This window comes from Trachypithecus francoisi, unplaced genomic scaffold, assembly GCF_009764315.1.
Source record: "Trachypithecus francoisi isolate TF-2019V2 unplaced genomic scaffold, Tfra_2.0 Lachesis_group2, whole genome shotgun sequence".
Classification (NCBI taxonomy): Eukaryota; Metazoa; Chordata; class Mammalia; order Primates; family Cercopithecidae; genus Trachypithecus; species Trachypithecus francoisi.
Genome location: NW_022681465.1, coordinates 14,448,589 through 14,471,215, shown reverse-complemented (window position 1 = coordinate 14,471,215; position 22,627 = coordinate 14,448,589). Strand labels below are relative to the sequence as shown.

The following is a 22,627-nucleotide window of genomic DNA, read 5'->3' as shown; positions in this document are numbered from 1 at the left end:
GGAAAGGAGCGGGGTGCGGTGACCAGACAGGGAAGGAGGGGGACGAGCTCACCATTTTCTGTGCCATCCACTTCCCCATGATTAGTGCAGAGTACAGAAGAGCTGAGGCCTCACAAGCTATCAGATGCCACTTATGGCTAGAATCGAGGGCATAAAGGGGTTGACAGGAAATCTGGGGGAGGGGCTACTAAGTTTGAGTTTCAGTAATTAGCAAACACGATGTGTTTGCAGATTACTTGAGCCGTTAATTAACTGGGAACTAGAAGGGGCGTAATATGAACCTTGCTTCATATTAAGGACAGCGGCGAGGCATGCGACCCACAGCGGGCTGTCCTGGCCATGCGTGTCTCACAGCAGACAGATACAGGCTCATACACTCACAACAAGGCTTTTACACGTGTGGGTCAAAATATGCACTTTGCAAAACAAATGTTGGTTTGGTCTAATGACATTTGGAATATGGGGTGAAGAAAACAAAGAAAAAAATTCAGACGGAAAGGTAAGGAAATTGAGCCAAAACAGACATGGAACACAAATCAACATAATGCTGCAGTGAAAGTTTACACAAAGAGAAAACAGAACAAAACAAAAAATTAGTCACAAGATTATATACTGTGTGGGAAAATCACTACAGATTTTTGTAAATGAAGAACTGCTACTGATAATACTCAACGAGGTAACATAGTAACCAATAAATGATTCTAGCAAATGGAAGAATACAGTGCAGGTCACTCTTTAAATGGAGAAAAATGCACCCTTATTGGGTGAATAAGTCGACAAGGTCCAGCCCCTCAGTGTTTGGATAACCACCCATATTTAAGAAATGCCAGTTTTCTGCTTTCAAAAAGGCATGGCTTAGCATATTACAAAATAGCTTTGGAAATGTCACAGAAACCACACAGCCCCATGTCCTAGCCAGGTATCCCGTGCACTGGGTGGGGTGGGGGGCCATGGTCCTCTCACCTCAGGCTCCCTGTTCCTTCTCCCCCACACATGGCGGGAACCTGAACCTTAGATGCACACAAAACTCCAGGACTCCAACCTGTGCTCAGTCCTGCAGCCATCGTTGCAGGCCCCACGGCACCCTCACAGTGTGTGAGCCTCGTGTTAAAAAGGAAGGGAGTAGCTTTCCACCAACAAGGGGCGGTGGACAGGTCTGCCCTGGGTTAAGAGGAATGCATGATTTGACTTGGCCTCACAGCTGCCAAGCACTGGCTGAGGCCAATCCCAGGTCGTAAAATAGAGGGCGATTAATCCGCAAGTGACTGTGCAAGTACTGACAAGCGAGTCGGGGAAGGAAAAAGGGAAGCATGGGGAAAAAATGTTGATAATGTTATCTGTTTTATTCAGAAAACTCAGTTACTGCCAAAAAAAACCATCACCAGTAATGACTTCATAGCATGATTTTCAACACCTGACAGTTTTGAGGGGAACAATGGGGCCAGAATGCTAAAGGATGTGCAAGCCACATTGAGCAGGTTTCCTTTCTGCTATTTTATTTTTTAGGGCTCTACAACTGGGTTGACAAAATAATTTTAGATTATGTGAGAACTCAAGAAAACAAATGACTTTCGTGGCTTAAAGCCCCAGCGTAGAGCCAAAGAGGTTTCAACTGATTCCCACACTTTGACAACTATGCCTGCACTCTAGTGTAGGGATCCTACAAACTAATGTCTGGCATGCTGGAAAAAGCAACTGGACAGTGATGCAACCTCATCTTAAACCAGAAACTTGCATGCAAAAACCTCACAGAGGGGAGACGGCCAACTCCTCATTTAGTGATGCCTTCAGGCAGACCTGCATGGGGTATCTCTGTTCTCTCAGGGATTCTAGTCAATAATACATTAGGAAACTTTAAAAGCAGCAATTACTGAAGCATCATTAAAAATGCATTGAGTCACATGTGTAGGAAAAACTGCACCCTCTGGCCTACTGCTATTCTAAATGGCTTTGTTACTCCTATTTTTGGGGTACAACCAGGTTGACACTGCCTGAAAGAGCACTGCATTGCCCTTTTCCACACCTTGGGGCCTCCTGTCTCCTGAAATGAGGCTGGTGTGGAGCAGCCACTGAGTGTGCCCTGCCCTGGCACGGCAGGGATGGATCCCCCAGCCCTCGTTCCCCTTTACCTTGTCATCCTGTGAGTCTGGCTGGAGGAGGCTGTGCTGCTGGATGGCCATGGGTGGCGGCAGGGGCACGGCATCGGCCCCCTCTTCGCCTTCCTCTTCTCCACAGCTCTGCATCCCCGAGGAGGAGGATTTGGAGAGAGTACCGCTGCTCAGGCCCTCGTTCCGGCCTCTCTGAAATCCAATCAAGATTTGCTCATTATATTCCAGGCCAATTCACAAACATGGACCAAGGGTTACTTGGAGGACAGAGACTGGAATGGCAGAAATCAGGAACAAATGACTTTGATGGCAACTTTTCCTCTCTTCCTGCAACCCAAATGCCTTGCTTGTCAACTTGGATGACAGAAGGGCCACTGAAAGTGTCGTATAAAGGGACTGCCCATGTGATCTGTTAGGCTCTGAACACATCTCATCTTTGAGAAGCCAGTTTTAAAAAAGGTGCAAAAATTTGAGCTACAGGCCGGGCACGGTGGCTCAAGCCTGTAATCCCAGCACTTTGGGAGGCCGAGACGGGCGGATCACGAGGTCAGGAGTTCGAGACCATCCTGGCTAACACAGTGAAACCCCGTATCTACTAAAAAATACAAAAAGCTAGCCGGGCGAGGTGGCTGGCGCCTGTAGTCGCAGCTACTCGGGAGGCTGAGGCAGGAGAATGGCGTAAACCCGGGAGGTGGAGCTTGCAGTGAGCTGAGATCCAGCCACTGCACTCCAGCCCGGGCGACAGAGCGAGACTCCGTCTCAAAAAAAAAAAAAAAAAAAAAAAAAAAATTGAGCTACAGTCCTCATGTTGTTTAGCTCCTTTGGTCTAGCTGATTTTACTTTGGGTATCTTGCTATATAGAAAAATTCACTGAAATAATAAGGGCATAAAAAAATATAATCCAAGATGCATTTTAAGCACTGGATTTAAGTATCCTTTTCCTCTATTCTCACTTTTAGAAACAAATTTCAGTTTTAGTTTTCCTAAGAGGACAGAGGTTTATTAAGCAGATACATAGTACATCCCAACCCGCACACTGCAACAAAATCTCATGGCAAAAATATGCCCAGAAAAAAAAAAACAGCAGAAAACAGCTATCTGCCAAAAAAATCAAATAACACAAATCTCATCCCCATTCTCCGCCTTTTCTTTTTCGAACCTGTGTGGGACTTGAGTCAGGGTCAATCCAACTTAAACACTCTGAGGGCCCCTCACTGACACCGCCAGTGCTGAAGGCCATCTCCAGCATCATGAAGGAACTCTGTTTCCAGCATCATGAAGGAATTCTGTTTCTTGCAATATAATTTAAAGCCCCCCCCCCCCGCCCACCCTTGTCAATAGGACATAAAAAAATCCCTGGCTGACCCATATGCACTTATCTTTGGTGACATGGGAATAACCCAATGTTTATTACTGGGCCAACAAAGTAAATTAACTGGTTATTTTCTACTCAAGACAAGCTGTAAGTCTAATAAATATTGGAGAAAAACAATTAGAAAATGCAAAAACTCCACAAGTCCTTCCAAGTTTCCAATCTGAGTTTTCTCTGCAAAGTGCTGCCACAGTGGTCAGCTCAGATACTGCCCAAATCCTCTGCAGACCACACAGAGCCTCTGGCTTTGCCTCACGGTGGAGTGGGGAGGAGAGGGTCCAGAAGCCACAGTCTGGGCTCCCTCCAGGCCCAGGCCTGGCGGCGGACTGGGCCTGGGGCGCATGGTGGTCTGTTTTTTTTTTTTTTTTTTATCAGAAGCCACATGTGATCCTGATCGTGCTTACTGGGGAACAGCCAGTTCAATTGTCTTTCAAGGTGTCCCCACTAAATCTCAGCTGGTTAAGCAGAGACTTGAATGGTAATTTCTGAGTTAGTGCGGAAAACAAGACCAAACCAGTTTATTTATAAGATAAGCAACTATTCCTGCAGCAAAAGCCCAGTGGGCCCCGCTACGCGGGCCCTATCCAGCGGTCAGAGCCTCACCTCCTCGACCGTCTCGTCCTGCGGGGTGGCTGCACTGTCGTCGGAGTCCTTCTGCGAGCCGGCGTCGGCGCTCTTGCGGACCTCGCGGCTCTTCTTGTGCTTGTGCGCCAGCTTCTTCACGTGCCCGTCGGCCTTGCCGCTGCTGAGCCGCCGCACCGGGCTGGTGAGCCACTTGCGCAGGGTGTTGCCCGGCCGCTTGGGGCCCGGCGAGCTCTGGGCCCCGATCATGTGGGGCTGGAGGGAAGCCACAGATGCGGGTGGACTGGCATCATTGCTGGAGACGGAGAGCGAGTCTGCCAGGTAGAAGGAGAGGAGTGTCACTTACCCTCAGGTGGGGAGACCATGCCATTAGCCCGCAGGCTGCAGGGAAGCCAGTGGGCTGGGACGCCTCACCTGCAGGCTTTGCCTACCGGGTGTGAGATGAGAGGGGTTGATGCTTTACACCCACTCTCTTCTCAACTGTGTAGCAAACGTGAGTTCTGCTAGAGATGATCATTCTCAAGATGCACTGTCCCCTCCAAAATCATCCATGTCACCAATCCTGAAGACCAGCATCGTTACCAGCCAGATTTACATTGCCATTCATCACATAAAATACTGTGGACACTGGTACTGTGGACATTGGAGGACAGAATTTTAAAATCATTTCACCCATTTTCTTGACAAAAGTCAAGAAAGAAGAATGAATTGAAAGGAAATTTTGACAAGTTTTAGCTATGCCAACTGACATGCTTACTGTAAGCTAATCGTGTCGAAGAAGTGCATTAGTTTGATTCACTACCAGTGAACAAAAGCAGAATTCTGTAATTATTATGGATAAAATGACAGTGATTTGTCTTGGTGAGACTCTGACCAGCAGCAGCCTCTTTCCTGTTCACGGCCAGGCCACGGCGGTACCTGGGGACTTTGCTCCCAGCCTTGACAAACTTACCTCATATGCCGAAGCAACAATGAACAAAACAACAATGAACAAAAACGCCACCACATTTTAAAAAGAAATGTGAGGGGCCAGGCGCGGTGGCTCACACCTGTAATCCCAGCACTTTGGGAGGCCTAGGCGGGCAGATCATGAGGTCAGGAGATCGAGACCATCTACGGTGAAACCCTGTCTCTACTAAAAATACAAAAAATTAGCTGGGCATGGTGGTGTGCGCCTGTAGTCCCAGCTGCTGGGGAGGCTGAGGCAGGAGAATGGCGTGAACGCAGGAGATGGAGCTTGCAGTGAGCTGAGATCACACCACTGCACTCCAGCCTGGGTGACAGAGTGAGACTGTCTCAAAAAAAAAAAAGAAAGAAAGAAATGTGTGAGGAGGAGAAGCCTTCCTCAAATAACCAAAATGCTCTATAGAAAATATATCCAAGTCAGCTTCTCATCGGATCTCAAAAATTAAATATAGTCAATCTGGAGTGGATGACATTTCTTCTTTTGTTTTTCAAACGGAGTCTCACTCTGTCACCCAGGCTAGAGTGCTGTGGCACAATCTCAGTTTACTGCACTCTCCGCCTCCCGGGTTCAAGAGATTCTCCTGTCTCAGTCTCCCAACTGGCTGGAATTACAGACGCCTGCCACCATACTCAGCTAATTTTTGTATTAAAAAATCTGAAATTTGGGTGACAGGAGACACTCAGCCAATCCATGGACTTGCGTGACGTCTACCGTACAACTTGCAAACCAGTGAGCGTGCAGGCTGCCAGGCCCATTCCTGAGCTCTTGGCTCAGGGGCTCCACCACGGTGGCATGGAATGAAGTGCCCCACTTTAGAAAGCAGAACGGTGACGATGGCGATCATTCCCTGTGCTTGCTAACTTCTCAAGTCTTCTGAAGTCTCATGGATATATTGAAACTAATCTTGAAAGCTACTCCTTTGTGCAAATACCTGTAGGGGCTGCACTGCCTCTCTGGCTCTGGACGCCCTTCCCTGCTGCAGGTGAACCCTGTGATTACAGGAGCAGAGTCGGCAGCGGTTTCCCACCAAGTGCTCCTGATGCTGGGACTAGACAGTACATGCCTGTCTCACTGCTGTCCCGTTCCTCCTTCGCCCAAGACACAGATTAGTGAAGGGTATAATCTTCCAGAAACAGATGATGTGTTTTAGGCAGGATCACTCATTCTTCAAAATCTAGATTTTTCTCAGAGGCAAACTGTGGTTCAGAACCCACTCATATCTGTTAAAGAATGATAACCCTTTCCCCTCTGTATGGGTGTCTGTATTGTGTTTGTGTACATATACGTATATATATTTTCTCATATATTTACTCTATTTTTAAACAAGAGTTACTAAAATATTTCCATATCAGTCTCACTTTCCTTTGGTGCGGTCTGGAAGAGGTAGAAAAGAATGAAATCCATTCCCAGGGACTTTCTCAGGTGCTGACTTAAGATAAAATGCAAATGAGGTAGGCACAGTCCCTAGCCTCAGGAAGGACAAAGAGAAAGGGAGGGTTTGGATAATCTATATGTCACATGACAATTTGTTCAACGAATATTTTTTAAAGCACCAACTGCTAGCAGAACCCTGCACTGCCCACAGCAGGTGGCAGACTTCAGAGTCACTTACTGTGCTGTGACTTGGAGCCAAGCCCCGGATTTCCCACTGCACAGAGAGATAAGGGACACCTAGTTTCTTCACCCATGTGACTCACTACACAGTGGTTTTTGGATCACAAAATTATCCTGTACTATAGGCGAGGTACAAACCTTGTTAGGGTTGAGAAGAAGGGGCAACAGGAGGAGGAAGCATGGAAGGATCCCTGAAGGAGATGGCACTGAAGCTGGCCTTTGAGGGAGGTTGGCACAGGTAACCCAGGCCCTGGGTCAGGAGAATGAATATAAGCTCCAGAAAGGCAGGGGCCTCGTCTGTCTGGGACCTGAGGTACTTCCAGGGCTCTGCACAGTGCCTGGCACACAGTAGGCACACAAGTATTACATGGAAACATCAGAAATCAACAGCCTAAAGAAACAGCAAGCTGATCCACAGCTCATATTTTAAGGACAGTCTTTTCTTTGACATAGATTGACAACTGCACAAGACAAGGAACTATGAGTGCGGCCCGTGGGGAGGTCGGGAGACACCCCGGATGCCTGAGATGTGGCGAAGTGTCACCAAGGAGCTCCGCTGTGCCTTGGATAAACTGATGGAGGCCAAGAAAAGAAAAGGAAAAAAAAAAGACCCAGGCTCACTTATTTTAGTAAAATGAAATCAAGTGCAAGTCTTAACATTCATAAACAGAACACTTATACATCACAACTAGTAGGACCTCAGTCAATAAATCAACCTCAGACATTTTTGGGTCTATAAGTTAGAATTTGGTGGGAGTTGGCTTATATAGGAGTGGTATGAAGCCTAAGTGACACCTACGAAGTATTCTGACCTGGTCCCTCTGTCCACCCAGACTTGCAGGGCTACACAGGAGCAGGTGTGCTCTCGGAAAAGAGCGTGCAGGGCAGGCAGGGACGCAGGGCAGCCCTGAAGCACACAGACCTCCCTACTGTTCAGCAGATCCAGCAGCCCCTGCACGCATGAGAGAAGGAACCACAGTCAATTAATAATGCTTTGTGGCACCCAGCTGGCGTTACAAGGATGATTCCCAGGGCACTTAGCCTTGCCTGGGAAAGGAGCTAGTTGTAAAAATGGTTCAAAAAGAAAAGGAAATTAAATACGTCATTCCCCAGCTTCTCTCTCTCTGTGGGCTCAGCTGCAAGGGATTTGATTCTGTGCACTTTGGGAAGCTGGTTCGAAAGAGATTTCCTGCTTACCTGGCAGGTTAAGCATTAAAAATGTGGCTATGGCCTAAATGGTCCCTCCTAGAACCAGGAGGGGTCAGGGCTGCCCAAGGTGGGAGCTTACTGGTGCCACAGATGAAATGCAAAGGACTGTGTGACACTGCCATTGACGAGAAGAAGCAGTTCTTCTCCCGAGTTCCTACTTACCAAATGACGGAAGTGACATTCTTTCATTTTGCTAGAATGTTTATGACTTAGAAAAATGCTAGAAGCGGTCATAAACTATAATAAAAATTTTGTGGAATTTAAAAAAAAGCTTGAGAAAAATTTTGTTTCAGAAGTGTGCAAATGTAGAGGGACAATTATGACCCCTTCTCTTTTTCTTTGTTTTTAACAAGAATGCTCAATTCTTCAAGCTATTTGACTCTTGTGGGGGTGGGGGGGATTCTTTTTTTTCCTTTTCACCATAGAAATGCCTTTGGCCTAAATCAATAGAATGTAACAGTGCACATCTATGCTCTTTGCTGGGTTGTGATACAATGTTCACATTAGGAGTTAAAAAAGCTTTAAAAGTCGTTAAACTTAACACCATCATTAACAGAATGAAATAAAGTATCTATTATTTTTAGCTATCTAAAGAATATAGACTTTGCCCAGTAAATCAGCTATTCTGTTGCAAATTTTGAATTAAATCCCATGTCCTAACGGTATCTTGAGTAGAATTAAGGTCTCCAAAGTTACTGGGCACAGTATAAGGACATACCACACCATAAATACAGAGCTCTAGAATTCTGAAGTCTCCGTGGGAAGATCTTAAATTACTTTTGTGCACACAGTCGCCTTTCCCCAGAAGAGGTCCTGATGGCTGCGAACACAGGAGCATGAGGCCCTCTGCCCAGACGCCCACACTGTGCAGGCACGCTCCTATCCTTTTGGCACTGTGTCCTTACTTTCTAGCTCAGGATTTGATTGTGGATGGCTCAAACTCATAACAAGAGCAGCCCTCAGGAGGACAGCCCTGTGGTCAGAGCCCCGCGTAATCGGTTCATGATCACATTTTCCTAGCTGGGCAACTGTGAAGGCAGGAAACCAACCATGATCTTAGATTCCAGGGCACCATGTCTGGTTGTTTCCAACTACATACCCAGGTGCCAGCAGGCAGCCTGGCATACACCTGGAGCTTAATGAGTATACACTGAATAAATGACAATCAGGTGAGCCAACAAACCAGCTGCAAGCTATTATTTCTCAGCCTATGCATACTGACTGATAAGTCAACCACCATGAATGGTGATGTCCTGAGTTACTGGTATATCCTGATCAGTTTTGAAGTGAACATAAGTAACAACTAATTTTTGTCAAGTTCATGAGTTTGTGAATTATTTATTCAAAGATGATAATTCAAAGTAAATAAGGCAACCCTTCCAGCAACTCATCTCTCACTTGTGCTACTGCTTTGCTGTTTCAGAAGGCAGAGTCCAGACTAAGTGCATGTGAACACTGCCTGTCATGTAAAGCAGTGTGGGGCGGGGGCTTAGGACAGAACTGACCTGAGAAATACCATGAAAGATCAATCTGGGCTGGGCGTGGTGGCTCATGCCTGTAATCCCAGCACTTTGGGAGGCCGATGCAGGTGGATCACTTGAGGTCAGGAGTTCGAGACCGGCCTGGCCAACATGATGAAACCCCGTTTCTACTAAAATTACAAAAATTAGTTGGGATGGTGGTGCATGCCTGTAGTCCCAGCTACTCAGGAAGCTGAGGCAGGAGACTCACTTGAACCCAGGAGGCAGAGGTTGCAGTGAGCCAGGATTGTACCGCGCACTCCAGTCTGGGTGACAGAGTGAGACCCTGTCTCAAAAAAAAAAAAAAAAAAAAAAGACCCATCTATTATGCAAAGAAATAGTTATTCATCTCTTGCCTTTCCCTCAACTCACCATCTTGGAAGAAAAAAAGTCAACTCTCAGTCCTGCTTTTTCACCCCATCGCGAGCTTTCTTATCAACAAGAAGGCCTTCAGTTCCCACCAGGTTTGGTTTGGGAATGTGCTTCCCCCTTTTCAGCCTGGGGAAACCCACTGATCCAAGGCCCAGATGGATGATCCACAGGGGATGTCAGAAAGAAAGCTGGACTCATCAAAGGGCCTGAGTGAACCTGGCACTCCCACTCCACAGCAAACATTCTGGCATGTGAGTTTCCACATCTCACAGGGTTGTAACAGGATTAAATGAAATAAAGGGAACAAACAAGCTTTATACACTGTTAAGTGCTGTTTATAAATGTAGGATGGCTGAGGCATAAAGGACTCCATGGTAGCACAGAACTCTCACTACACTGTATTTACATCAACTGTGAGTACCCAGAAAAAGGGGAATTAGGTTTCATCGCAATTAGATTTGTAACTGCAGGCCTAACATGGTGTGTAGGATGTACTAAAAATCACTTTTAATATGAAGGATGAATGAAGCAATCTAGATGAATTACTTCTATTTCTATTTTTAAAATAGAACAAAGTAAACTTGAGCACAAGAAGACACTATCAGCACATCGCAGTCACTTAAAAAGAGGTTCAGCTGTGCACATGAGAAAGCCATCTGTCATGTGCTTGAAGCACCAAGAAGAGAAAGTCAACTCAAGTTCATCCCTTCTTATTTTGAGGAGGGGAAAAATCCTTATGTAGATGGCTTCCTTGCTGAAATAGGAGTTCAAAAAAAGTCCATGCTAGATTTCTTTTTAAATAAAAAAAGAAAAAGAGGTAAAGAAAGAAGGGAAAGCAGAAGTTCTGACATTCAGCCCCACGCAGGGGAGAGTTTCACCATGTGAACACACAAAACGCGGGGACTGCCAGGAGGAGAGAGGCTGCTTTCTAGGCCCAGTCTGTAAATTTGGGACATCTGTGATTAATAAAGGCCTTATTTTTTTTTTTTTTTTAAAGGAGGGAAAAGGATCATATCCTGCTGGTTGCAGACCAAGGAGGATCATGTTTCACTTGAACCCTCCCTTTATTTTCACAATGGTAAAAAAAGTCTTAAAGACTTCTGAGTGTTCCAGAGTAACAACTGCATTGCTGAGTAGAGTAGTAAGCTGAACTGAAAACTCCAGCCTGTGAAAAGGTTTCACCCAAATCTCTGCATGTCTTCTGTTTCTCAGTCTCACCAGCATGTAAGCGCCAGAAGTGGCTTTCGCTGCTGTTGCGTGTGCTGTTTATCTGGAGTTTAAAGTCTGCCTGGCACATGGAGGTTTCAATAGGTATTTGATTGGTATTGTCTTTGCAGATGAGTGGACACTCAAGGCCAGGGGGCCGGGGTTCCACTAACACCCCTGCCACGTGCCGGGTGTGGGTTCTTATGAGTTAATGACCTCCTTTTTGCTTGTTTCCTGATGTGTAAAATGACAGTGATTCCTCTAGCCTTCCTAGGCTGCTGAGGGGAAAGGTATGAAGAAGGTCTTTGTAAACTTATAGACTAACACAATATGAGGCAATACTCACACTGATGTGTAGGAAAAAAGCTGCAAAAGGCTGAGGAAGAAAGCAGGATGAAGCAGAGTGGTGAGATGACGAATCTAAGGACAAGCGCCCCAGGCCCACAGTGGGAAGAAGAGCTGGGGCTGTGAAGGCCGGGCCTCCTTGGACAGCCAGGGTCACAGGCCCCACAAGGTCACCATGCCTCTGCTATGACTGGCAGCCCTCATGCCACATAACGTCAGCCAAACATGCACACATGTGGGGCCGCTGATGACAACCAGGGTGTTTCTGATCAGACAGAGCCACTGCACGATGCCCTGCTCAACAGCGGGAGAGTTCCGGCGACCATCTGTCTTGCATTTCACATTCTCCACGCTGTCTCCCCCAAAGGATTTTAGCTAGTTTATGTTAAAGACAGATATTCCCATCTTACTGTCCATTGTACGTGTTCAAAAATATCTGTCAAATGAACAATGAAATGATGTCTTTATAAAAACTCTAACCAGGATAAAGCACAACTCAGAGGCAAGTTCTTGAAGCAAAGGGCTCGTTTAAAATTCTAGTTGTGAGGATTTAAAGAAATGTTCACTTAGTAGTTACTGCTATGTGCTGATGAAAGCTAATTCAAAGACACTTTGCAGCAACTGCTTCTAATGTCTGCAAATAACTCCATCAGACTATTTGAAGAGAGGGCAGTCTGGGTGTAATCAGGTATAATTGACCTATAGCAATGAATCAAACTTCTGTCTTGTCAAGAATTTGATGCAGTAAATCACATTTTTATTCAGGAAGTTCTTCTACCATACAAGGGAAGTTGTAAGGCAAATGTGAAAATCAGATCTATACATTACTTAGAAAGAATAACCAAATTCTTAGCTTATGACTGTTGACTGTGTTGCTTCAAACGTTCTAGAGCAAAATTTCTGAGTAAATGATTGTCATCTCTACACTTTCCAACTGGATTTTAATTCCATGCTTTTGGAATCAAGGTAGCGGTTTTTTTTTTTAAATAAAGAAAAGACCACAGTGCACTAGAAATTCTCTTGTAGAGCACATAAAAACTAAGTTAATCTGTAAGTTATTCCTCTGGATGCAACTTCCAGGCACTGCATCTTCTCTTCATCTTACATGGTGATTATAACCATCCCCTGGGCAATGCATATTAATTTAAAATGATGATGATGAGACAAAGCTGGAGTATTACTTGGGCAATCTTAAGCACCTGACTTGCCCAGTGATACTGTTACTCTTTTGGTGGTTCAGAATATACAAGTATTTTAAAAATATTTCTCCAAACGTAAATCTATATTCTATTTGTGAGTAAGTATCTGGAAAGGTTTCTTGGCTGACTTCTATGTGTTCATTCCAGATACCGTGCTCTTACATGTGTTTCGTGTATCGTGTGTCTGTGAGTACTAGTGAGTCTTAATTTGTTCCTCTGGAAAAGAAAGATTCATCAGGCGTTGAAACACCAGATTTAGAATGGACACTGTGTCCCCAGGGGTTCTCTGCTTCTCTGCACATATCTGGGTTTCAGAGCTTTATTCTGGGCTGCAACTGTTTGTTACGCTGTCATGTCAGCATGGGAAATCTTTACAAGAGCCAGAGAGGCAGTGAGCGTGAGTTTGGGGGATGGTAATGACTGAAAATGTGACAAGACTATTAAAAGCAAATTCTACATACTGCACAGTGGGTCCTAAATGCAAAAATATGAACTCTGTCTTTGCTTTCAAATATGAATCAAACACAAAACATGAAGGAGAAAGTTAAATTCCCCAGCATTTTTTTTTCTTAAATGATCCCAAGATTCGACCAGAGGCCCAACACAGCACTGCCACGGCTCACGCTGTAATGAAGAACACATGGTCTTTGCTGCCTGAGAAAATGCACATAAATGACCAACACTTCCACTGTTCTCTGAGCAGCCTTCTCCCACAAATTCAGTGGGGAGCTTTCACCAGCAGACACCTCCAGGTGACCCTGAAAGCCAGAACACAACGTAATCCCTGGCATCAATTAAAACCAACCCAGTGAAAAACAACTGCTCTTCTTTGTGAATTCTGAAAACAAGAACACACAGCAGTCTCCCCATTTTGGGCTAGTCTTCCTGAGTCATGTCATGAAAAGAGAATAGCCTCATCACTACTCAGAGTGAGAAGTCCTAGAGATATGAGGCCGGTCGCGTCGATCTCACCAAACAGAACAAGCCAACGGATGTCGCACGTACACACTGGCTCTTTCACTCTTATTCTCAGCGTCGTTTCTGAAAACACTGAAAACATTACATAAGCATTGGAAAATGCAGCTATGTAGACAAATGCAGACTTTGAGCATCATTTTTCCTCTCAAGCTGATTCTTGGAAGGGGAATGCTAATCTATCAGCATTTCTGGTCAGGAAACCATTTCATTCTAAAGGTCCTTCTTTTTATTTTCACCACTGAAATTGCCAATAAAGAAATGTGAAGAAATTAAATGTAAATGAAAACAGATGGTAAGATCCTTTGCTTGGTTAATCAGATGCACAGGATCTCACATATTGCCAAAGTGAAAGTGTAAAACACCTCAGAAATAAAATAAATGAAGAAAGAGTCTAATTACTGATAGTGGATAACAGTAAAAAGGTGCCAGTGTGGATCAACGTAAGGAATTAAAACAAGGCTGGAGACTTGAGTTATACGTGTCCTGAACGAAGCAGGACCTGGCTGGCCTGAGCTCAGGAATGCTTTAGAAACACATGGTCTGCAGCTGGTGGGCAGTTGATCACTAGGCTGCTGGCTGCCAGGAAAAGATGAGCCTATAGCTGTTCTGCCTTGTGACCAGCAGCCGAGCAACAAGAGGCCGACGTAGGAATCAAGTGGTGGCTGTTGGGCTAGTCTTAGTGAGTCATGTCTTCAAAGAAAATGGCCTTATCACCACCCAGAGTGAGAAGTCCTAGAGAGGCTGGCCGCGTTGATCTCACCAAATAGAACATGCCAGTGCCAACGGAAGCCGCCTCCCTGGGACTTTCTCGGCTTCCCACTGTACTGCCTCCCAGCAGAGATGGGGCCGAGAGGGCGTCCTCATCCCGCCGGCTGCGGAAGCAGTCTGTTCTGCCTGCCTCATCTCCCATTTCCGTCCTGAGGTGAGATAGGGTGAACCAGGCGGACCCGGGTTGATGGCTCACCTGGCAGATGGCCACACATTGTTAAAAACCACAATGTCATAAAAAATCACTAGGTTGTAAAACAGTTTTCTTCTTTTTTAACCCAACTCTGTAGGCTGAGGCTTACTTTTTAATGCGATCTTTCTCTACTCTGGACAAATACTGACTTGACTGAGGGGAATGTCTAGGCCATATTGCTGTCTTGCAATGATAGGGCCATTTTCACTGCTTTCTAAGTGAGCCAGCCCCTAAAATATATTTTTTGGGAAGATGCACAGTATGCTTTTTCTGCAACCAAAATAAGCTATAACAAAAGGAAAAAAATCCCTAAGGAACTATCGTACCAGTGATTACTGGGAGGGGACTTGGATTCATTCCTGACTTTTACACAAGGACAAAAGCAGATAGCCTTGCTGGGTGAAAGAGAGACACTTAAAAACAAATTCCACATAAATGAAACCAGAAAGACACACACACATCCTGCCAGCTGAAGACATCCATGCCCAGCACTTTCCGCTCCTCTCCTAACGCACAATCCACATGGCTCTTTAGCACTGGCTGGGGGTAGCGGACAGTGGAAAGGTGATGTCGCGTCAGTCCACGTGGGGAAAATTCTCCAGCCAGGGAGCGGCCCCACTGCCCGCATCAAGCCCCAATGTGGCACTGTTCCAGGGCCCTCTTTTCAGCCTGACAGCAGAGGTCAGGAGAGATCCGGTTCCCTGCACCTCCCCTGCATGACAGAACAACAAGCAAAAGGCCATGTCTCGGCCTGCTGGGAGACAAGCCCCGCTCTGATGGAGGCTCTGAGGCGAGGATGCAGCATGTGACCCCATATTCCCCCAGGCCCCGCCAGGCAGGCAAGGAGCAACAGCCTGCTGCGGCACTCTGGGCTCTGGTCTGTTTAAACGCTCAGAAAGCAAGAACTTCTGAATGCTCCTCTAGTTGTTTGGCGTTTTTTCTGATCCTCTGTGTTCCCAAAAAGTCAAATAGCTGTTCTTTTCACAAAATTACCCAAGATTCGTATAACTTATACAAAGAAAGATTATTAAACAAACAAACAAACAAATTCAGCATGGGTATGAGACTATTATTTTGTGTACTGCTGACTGAGGGATAATGAAGTTCTCCCTGTTATAAAATAATGGGTGCTTGATTCTTAATTTCTTTATATGGTAAGTTATTCCCAAGGCAATACAGTACTTACTATTGTCTTGAATAGACAACCATCATGTAAGGAAACAAAGTTAATTTTGGGGGAAACGAGCAGTTCCACGGTGCTCACACATCCTTCTGTCCATCTGAGTCTGCCTTCCAGAGGCGCTAACTCAGCTAAGAAACATGAATGTTGAACCCATGGGCATAATAGTTCTTGACATTAAACATGGAATGTTAGAAATGAAAGATCTAATCTTATGTGAAGAAGGCATATGGAAGTGTATTCTTCATAATGAATATTTATTTTTGGTTAATATCTTCCTATTATTTGTTGAAAAAAATGAAATCACTTTGGCTGCTTTGTTAAAGAGGACACCAAAGATGTTGGGGGCAGGGTGCTATATGCAGATTTTTAAAAAAGTTGAAACATGTCTTTAAATGAAGCAGGTGGCACAGAAAGACTCTCCCAGACAAAATGGTTTTAAAAATTGTGCAATTAGTGTTTTAAACTACATGATTTATTTCAGGAGGTGAATGATTTCTCTTCATTCATGTATACATTTGTTATTATTTTAAAAAATGTATACCAGATTCAGAATGCTAGCATGGAAACATTTTTTACCTACATTCAAGAAAATGTACTATAAACCATGCTAACTTACACATGTTTTCACAGAGCTACACGACAACATATCCATTTTAATGCAGCATTAAGGGAAAAAAACGTGGTTTTGGAGTATTCTGCAATGAGCCTGCCAAGTACTATCTCTATTTATTTATTTATGAGACAGAGACAGTCTCGCTGTGTCACCCAGGCTGGAGTGCAGTGACTCGATCTTGGCTCACTGTGACCTCCGCCTCCCAGGTTCGAGTGATTCTCCTGCCTTAGCCTCTCGAGCAGCTGGAATTATAGGTGCCCACCACCACACCTGGCTAATATTTTTGCATTTTTAGTAGAGATAGGTTTTCACCATGTTGGCCAGTCTGGTCTTGAACTCCTGATCTCAAGTGATCTGCCCGCCTTGGCCTCCCAAAGTATTGGGATTACAGGCTGAGCCACCACTCCCGGCCACTTTACACTGTCTACAGCGAAGGTTAGCTAAAGTTTCAGAGTTTCAAGGGATGGAATATGAGCTTAGAAAGAGCTACAGCTATGCAGAATGAGGAACCAGAAGATTATTTCTCCCCAATAAACCACAAAGCATTATATTACACAATATATGTACATTATATTATACAGTCCCTGGTTGTTTAATTCAAAAACAAAGAAACGAAAGCTGTAACCAATTAGGAATTCCTTTTATATTTGAGTAACTCCCCCATCAAAAGCAAAACGCTGCTCAACTAAAGCTAATAAGCAAAGTAGCACAGACTGGAGGAGGTAGAACATCCCCATGTGCATGCACCCTGCAAGTACTGTCTACTCCCAAGCACACAAAGCATTCAGGGATGCAACGCCAAGACCTGAACTAATTTGATTTTATGACATCTTGTCTCCCTCTCTTCCCCCTGCCCACCCACATGCACTGAATGGCACTGCATTTTGTTTTTCATATCACCATTTTGTCATTTATTGAGGGCTGTCCCCCACTTTTTTGGGATATCACACACTAAAACCACCACAACAATAAAGGCCAAAGACAAAAAGAAAAGAGGGTTGGAGCAACTGCTTTTGGAGTTCTCCAGGTATCCCACACGGTGTTCGAATGCTGTCTCTCCCATGCTGCCAGTGCCTCGGGAGAAGGCAGCTTTCTAAGAATCTCCCGCACCTTCCTGTCCTAAGTCTTCCTGTGAGGAACTCTTTCCTGCCTGTCAAGCCTGGGAGTAATCACAGTGAGCGGAGAGGAAGGGAGCGAGGGAGGGAGGGAGGGCTGGAGTTATTCCAGGCAGACACAAAGCAGGCTCGGAGATGGAGACAAAGGGAATGAAAGGAACGCCTCTGCTAAGAACACCAATTAACAGCATGGATCTTGTCCTTGGCTGAAGCAGCGCCCGTGGTGGATGAAAGGCACGGCCACGGACCGGAGGTGGCAGTGGGAAATAAGCAGACCGCCCCTGCATGGGGCCGGGGCTCAGGGTGCCTGGGGTGGGCACTGTGCTGTCTTTCTTTTTAGCTGGAGAGAGACAAAGGGAAAAACATTCCATGTTCAGTTCCTACGTCATAATAAGCACATCCCCCTTTTTTTATTGAAGAGTTCCTTATTCAACTGCAGGCCTGCTTCTGTGCCCCTGGGCCACTTCTTAAAATAATCCATCAGCTTTCAAGGATAAAAGAGGAAGGGGAAGTTGCCTTAGGGCTAATATATTTTGTCTCAGAAGTTTTTCAAAGGCTGTATCCCTGACAGAAGAGTAACTCTAGTCTTCTCAGGCTGATAGGTACAGGTCCATTTCACCACAATAGGAATTGTTGATTTTAACAAGAAGTAACAATAGAAAGGTTTTTCAACTGTGCATCTGAGAAACTGGACAATGGATATGATTGAGATGGCTTCTTATAGTCAAATATTAGAAGTATCAACAAAAGAAGCCCCATTTTACACATAAACAGACTAGAGGATGTGTCCAACATGATTCGTGGCTGCCTAAGGGTGCTATGTCCCCTTCTGCTGCTCGCTGTGTCTGGGAGTTTTCCACTTAGCACATACACTTTCAGAAAAACTAGATATTGGGTGGGGTGGGGGATGGGGTATGTGGTTTGCTCACATTTGTATGGTTTTATATGTGAATTGCAAAAAATCAATAGGAGCATCTTTATGGCTGCCCAGCCCCCACTGCTACTCCTTGGAGACAGGAAGGGGAAATGAGGAAGCCTCCATGGATGAATTACATGGCTTGTTACCCAGCTCCCAGGCCGACTCCTTCTGCTTATGGACTTGCTCACGTGCCCCTGAGGCCAACTCTGAGCACCTGGAGGAAATTCTTCAGAATGAAAAGCTATAAATTTTGTTCCCTCGAAATCTAGCTGAAGAGATATACTTAAAAAGAGCACATACCAAAGAGAGATTACAGTTAAATGAGAAGGGTGCCTACTCCTTGTCTGGAAACAAGGAAAGAATTCCCAAACTAGGAAAAGCCACTTTGCCTGAAGGCTCCTAACCTGGGACCTTTGGCTTCTTGGGCACTTTTGGGGGAGGTTTCAGTCTAATTTTAATATTAACTTCAAAAACATTCTAATATTTCAAGATTTTATATTCACTCTAAAAAAAAGTCTGTAATACCAAATAACTTCAAGTTTCTTTGCTTCTTAGCTAAAAATATATACAAATCAAATTCAATGTGTAACACTCTTTTTCTTTTTTTTTAACATGGAAGCGAGGGAACACAATTATTTTAAAAATGCAGTTTGCTTAAGATGAAATAAAAAGAGCCTTTAATGTAGATTTTGGAGAGCATAATAACCATAATAGCAAACATTCTCTATCTTTTTGTTTGTTTGTTTGTTTTAAATAGATGAGGAAACTGCAGCTCAGTGAGATTATCAAGAACTTTTAAGATCACACAGGTAGGGGTGAGCAGGGACACACTGGCTTCTACAGTAACACACCATTCCCACTATCCTATAATGTACATCCTGTCTTAAACCATTCACTTAAAGATATTTAAAGGGCAAAAAAACAATTTGAGATAGAATTTAGTTTGCACAGCAACTTGTGTGAAACAATCAGTCTTCACAGTTGAAACAATCCAACATTGTAACAAGTACTTCTGTGGTTTTTGTTTATTCACGTGAAACTGAGTATTCCATGTACTGACAGCTTTAATGTGAGGTAGGACTGTTCATCTACTTGGATACTTTCAGAATAGATTCACATTATGTATTTCTTCAGCAAAGAAATTTCTTTATCCTATATTTAGTCTTTGGAATGTTTCCCTTTAATTTATAAAAACAAAAATTGCAGTGGTGAGAATCCATATTCCCAACCAACATAGAGGAAAAAAAGACTTCAAGAGAATTCAAGAAATACAAAGCACACAGTTCACTTTGTGTAAGAGTCTGTTCAGTGTTAAGGAGAGTCACCAGATTGTGTTTTCCCCGAGCTTGAGTCAGGGGAATATGTATGGCACTGGAATCGATTCCATCTGTCCTATAAAAGGGCATACTGATTTCAGAATGAGAACCAACCCAAAAGTTCCACTCTCTTATCCGCAGACCTGGGCTCTCTCATTGGAAACGTCATAAAAGAAGATTTACAGTTCTTCTTGACCTTACCTTCTCTGATTTTCTTCACAATCACTTAGCAGTGAAAGTCTTCTGGCTCATGTCTGTGTAAGTTATTGACGATGGCAATGTCAGCAAATAAAACAGGCTTCTGTGCAGATTACTCCAAGCAAGACTGGTTCACATTTGGGCAGGGGAATGCCCCACTGAATGTCAGGAAGTAGGAAAACTGCCTTTTCCCAAAGTACTCTAACACACGAAGCCCCAGACTGCTTGCAGGTGTAAGAGGCTTTGTAATCACACTCAGTGATTTCATGGGCACTGTAAAGTTACTTTGGGATTTATTTCTTGGATGTTACCCAGAATCATTCTTCCTTTTAAAATGTGATGCATATATATTTCCTCATAATCAATTTAATAGGTAAAATCAGAACATTAAAACGTCACTCTGATATAACAGCATTCAGGAAATTTGAAATTACTATAAGGGTTAGAAAAGGATGGGCAGGCACTTTCTACACACACACATGTATATGCATGAATTTCACTTTCTCTTATCTATCCTTTATTTTGAAGTGATCATTTTTTGTTCAGGAAATTCCACAGGTCATCAATTTTTCTTACAAATTTTTGCTAGCTTAAAAAATTCGGAGGTGACAGCTTGAAGAACATCAACTAGACTTCCTAATAGTTTAAGAATTACCAACAAGTATATATATAGAGAGAAACAAAAAATATTATAGCACAATTATCCTCCAGTATTTTAAAAAGCAAATTTAATAATGTCCCTTGAGAAGAATTCTGAAGGAATTAAAATAGCGCTAAGATTCAAAAATTCCCTCTACAGAAAGAATGCTATGTCTTTACTATCCATTACTCTTTAGAAAAATTGTTCATTAAAATATTTTGTTCTAAACTTTGGGGATGTTTATGATATCCCGAGGGGCATGCTCTATTGTTACTCCCACTTTGCAGACAAAGAAAAAGAAGTTCAGAGAAAGAAGGTAATTTACTCAAGATTCAGAGCTAGCTAGTGGCTGAGGCATCAAATCAGACTTTTGATGTGACCAGTTGTTCTTTGCACCGCATAGAAATTACTACATTCAATTAGGAGAGCAGAGACATCATCTACTTTAACCCACCCAGTGCAGGAATTCCTAGTGCACAGGGTCCTCGAGGGACTTACCTAGCTTGCACACCTGCAGACAGGGAGGTCACCATCTCTGAGTGGTAAAACAATTAACATAAATATGACAAAAAGAACCTCGGGTCAAAGACTTTGTAAAGGTTCTGTGAACAAAACTACAATGAGTATTCTTGAAAATGATGTTGAGAACCACACATACAACATTCACGCAGCCAACACTTACCTCCTAATATTCCATGAACAAATGGGTAAAGTAGCGCCACTTCCCTTTCCGATGCCCAATACATATTTTCTGTGCCTCCCTTTTGATCCGACACCCCACCCTCTGTCTTTGGGGGGGTCCCTCCATCCCAAAAGACCCTTCTCCACTGAGCTCTTAATCAACTAGAAGTGCCCCGTAAGTCTCAGCAGATCCCCTTGGCTCTCTGCATCTTGCCGCCCACCTGTGAAGCACACACACGGATAACGGCTGGCAAGAAAGTCAAGGCAAACACTGAGAGTGACCCAGGCCACAACCCCAATTCTGGTAGAGAGCATTCCTGCTGGCATGCAGGTGGCACCCTGGGAGAGACTCCTTTTTTTGGCCGTAGGGTCTGGACAGATGGCTGTCAAAGGTTACGGACACAAAGCTGGCCTCCGGAGCAGGGCAGTGTTCATGGACATCTGCAGACCCTACTCCCCTCACCTTGCCTCTTTTATATCCTGTTGCCTTTTCCACAAAGTGAAGCTTACCGACCTCTCAAATAACCTTTACAGGAATCACATCTTCATGTCTTTCCCCCAGTTCTGCATATAAAGCCAGAATCTGGCACAGACACTCCCTTGAATACAATGGCAATGCTGGAAGCATCCCTCTCCCCAGTTAACTTCGTATTATCTTATCATATGGCTGTAGTTCTCATGGAGAGCCAGAGTCTAAGTATGTTAGGACATGTCGTTTTCTCTAGTCTGAAAAACTCCAAACAAAATTAAACCCGAAACAGACATAAAGCCAACTAAAATCATACGGCGATTTGTAGCATAGATTACTTTACACTGTTTACATGCCATTTACAAGAAAAAGGGATAATCAAAAGCAGTCTCTAGATATTAAAAAGGTCTTACAACACACAATGGAGGTGCAGTGCTCTGTTCCCAGTTGCTCCTCACATTCCCAGTGGTCCCCCCACAAACCATCTCCGAGACACAGCCCCCTCCCAAGGTGGTCAGCACGGAACACGTTTCAGGTTCCAAGCACAAAACATTTGTTTTAAAGGACATGTCAATCACTGAGCAGCCACTGGAAAGAAAGCAGGCAGAGAGAAAGCAGTGCCAGCCCGAGCATCTGCAGCGAGCTTGTGTACCTAGGTCGAGGATCCAGTACTTGCAGGTGCCCGGCTGCCCGCCGCCGCAGTAGGCTGAACTGACAGAGGACAGTGAGTCCAGCGCGTCCACTGGCTTCAATCCGTTGGGCATGGTGACGGGAGCCGGCTGGAGGCTAAAGGTGCGGGTCCCCTATCCTACCTCTCCCACCACAGCAGCTAAAGCCACCCGCTTGGCAGCAAAAGCAGAGACCAGCTAAACAGACACTCAGACACAGACCGGGACGCGACAGGGACAGGCACACAGACTGGCAGTGTGTAGCTCCGCCGGCCCAGCGCGCGCCTCTCCCTCGCTGGCGTCTGAGCGCGCGCGCTGCAGTTGGGTTTCACAAGTGGGAATACCCAGACGCAGTGGATTTCATTCTACCGCACTGATTCTAATTGGAGCTC

At 44.6% G+C, this 22,627-nt stretch overlaps 1 protein-coding gene across 4 annotated transcripts in view; it reads right to left on the bottom strand.

The window, feature by feature from the left end:
• The window catches only part of TRIO (trio Rho guanine nucleotide exchange factor), a 371,755-nt gene that overhangs the window by 46,281 nt on the left and 302,847 nt on the right, over positions 1-22,627 (bottom strand). For all 4 annotated transcript variants that reach the window (XM_033178811.1, XM_033178812.1, XM_033178814.1 and 1 more), the window contains exons 35-36: positions 4,084-4,376; positions 2,130-2,300 (exon numbers count right to left, since the gene is read on the bottom strand). In XM_033178811.1, coding sequence (XP_033034702.1) covers positions 2,130-2,300; positions 4,084-4,376 — 464 coding nt within the window. The remainder of the gene's footprint in view (positions 1-2,129; positions 2,301-4,083; positions 4,377-22,627) is intronic.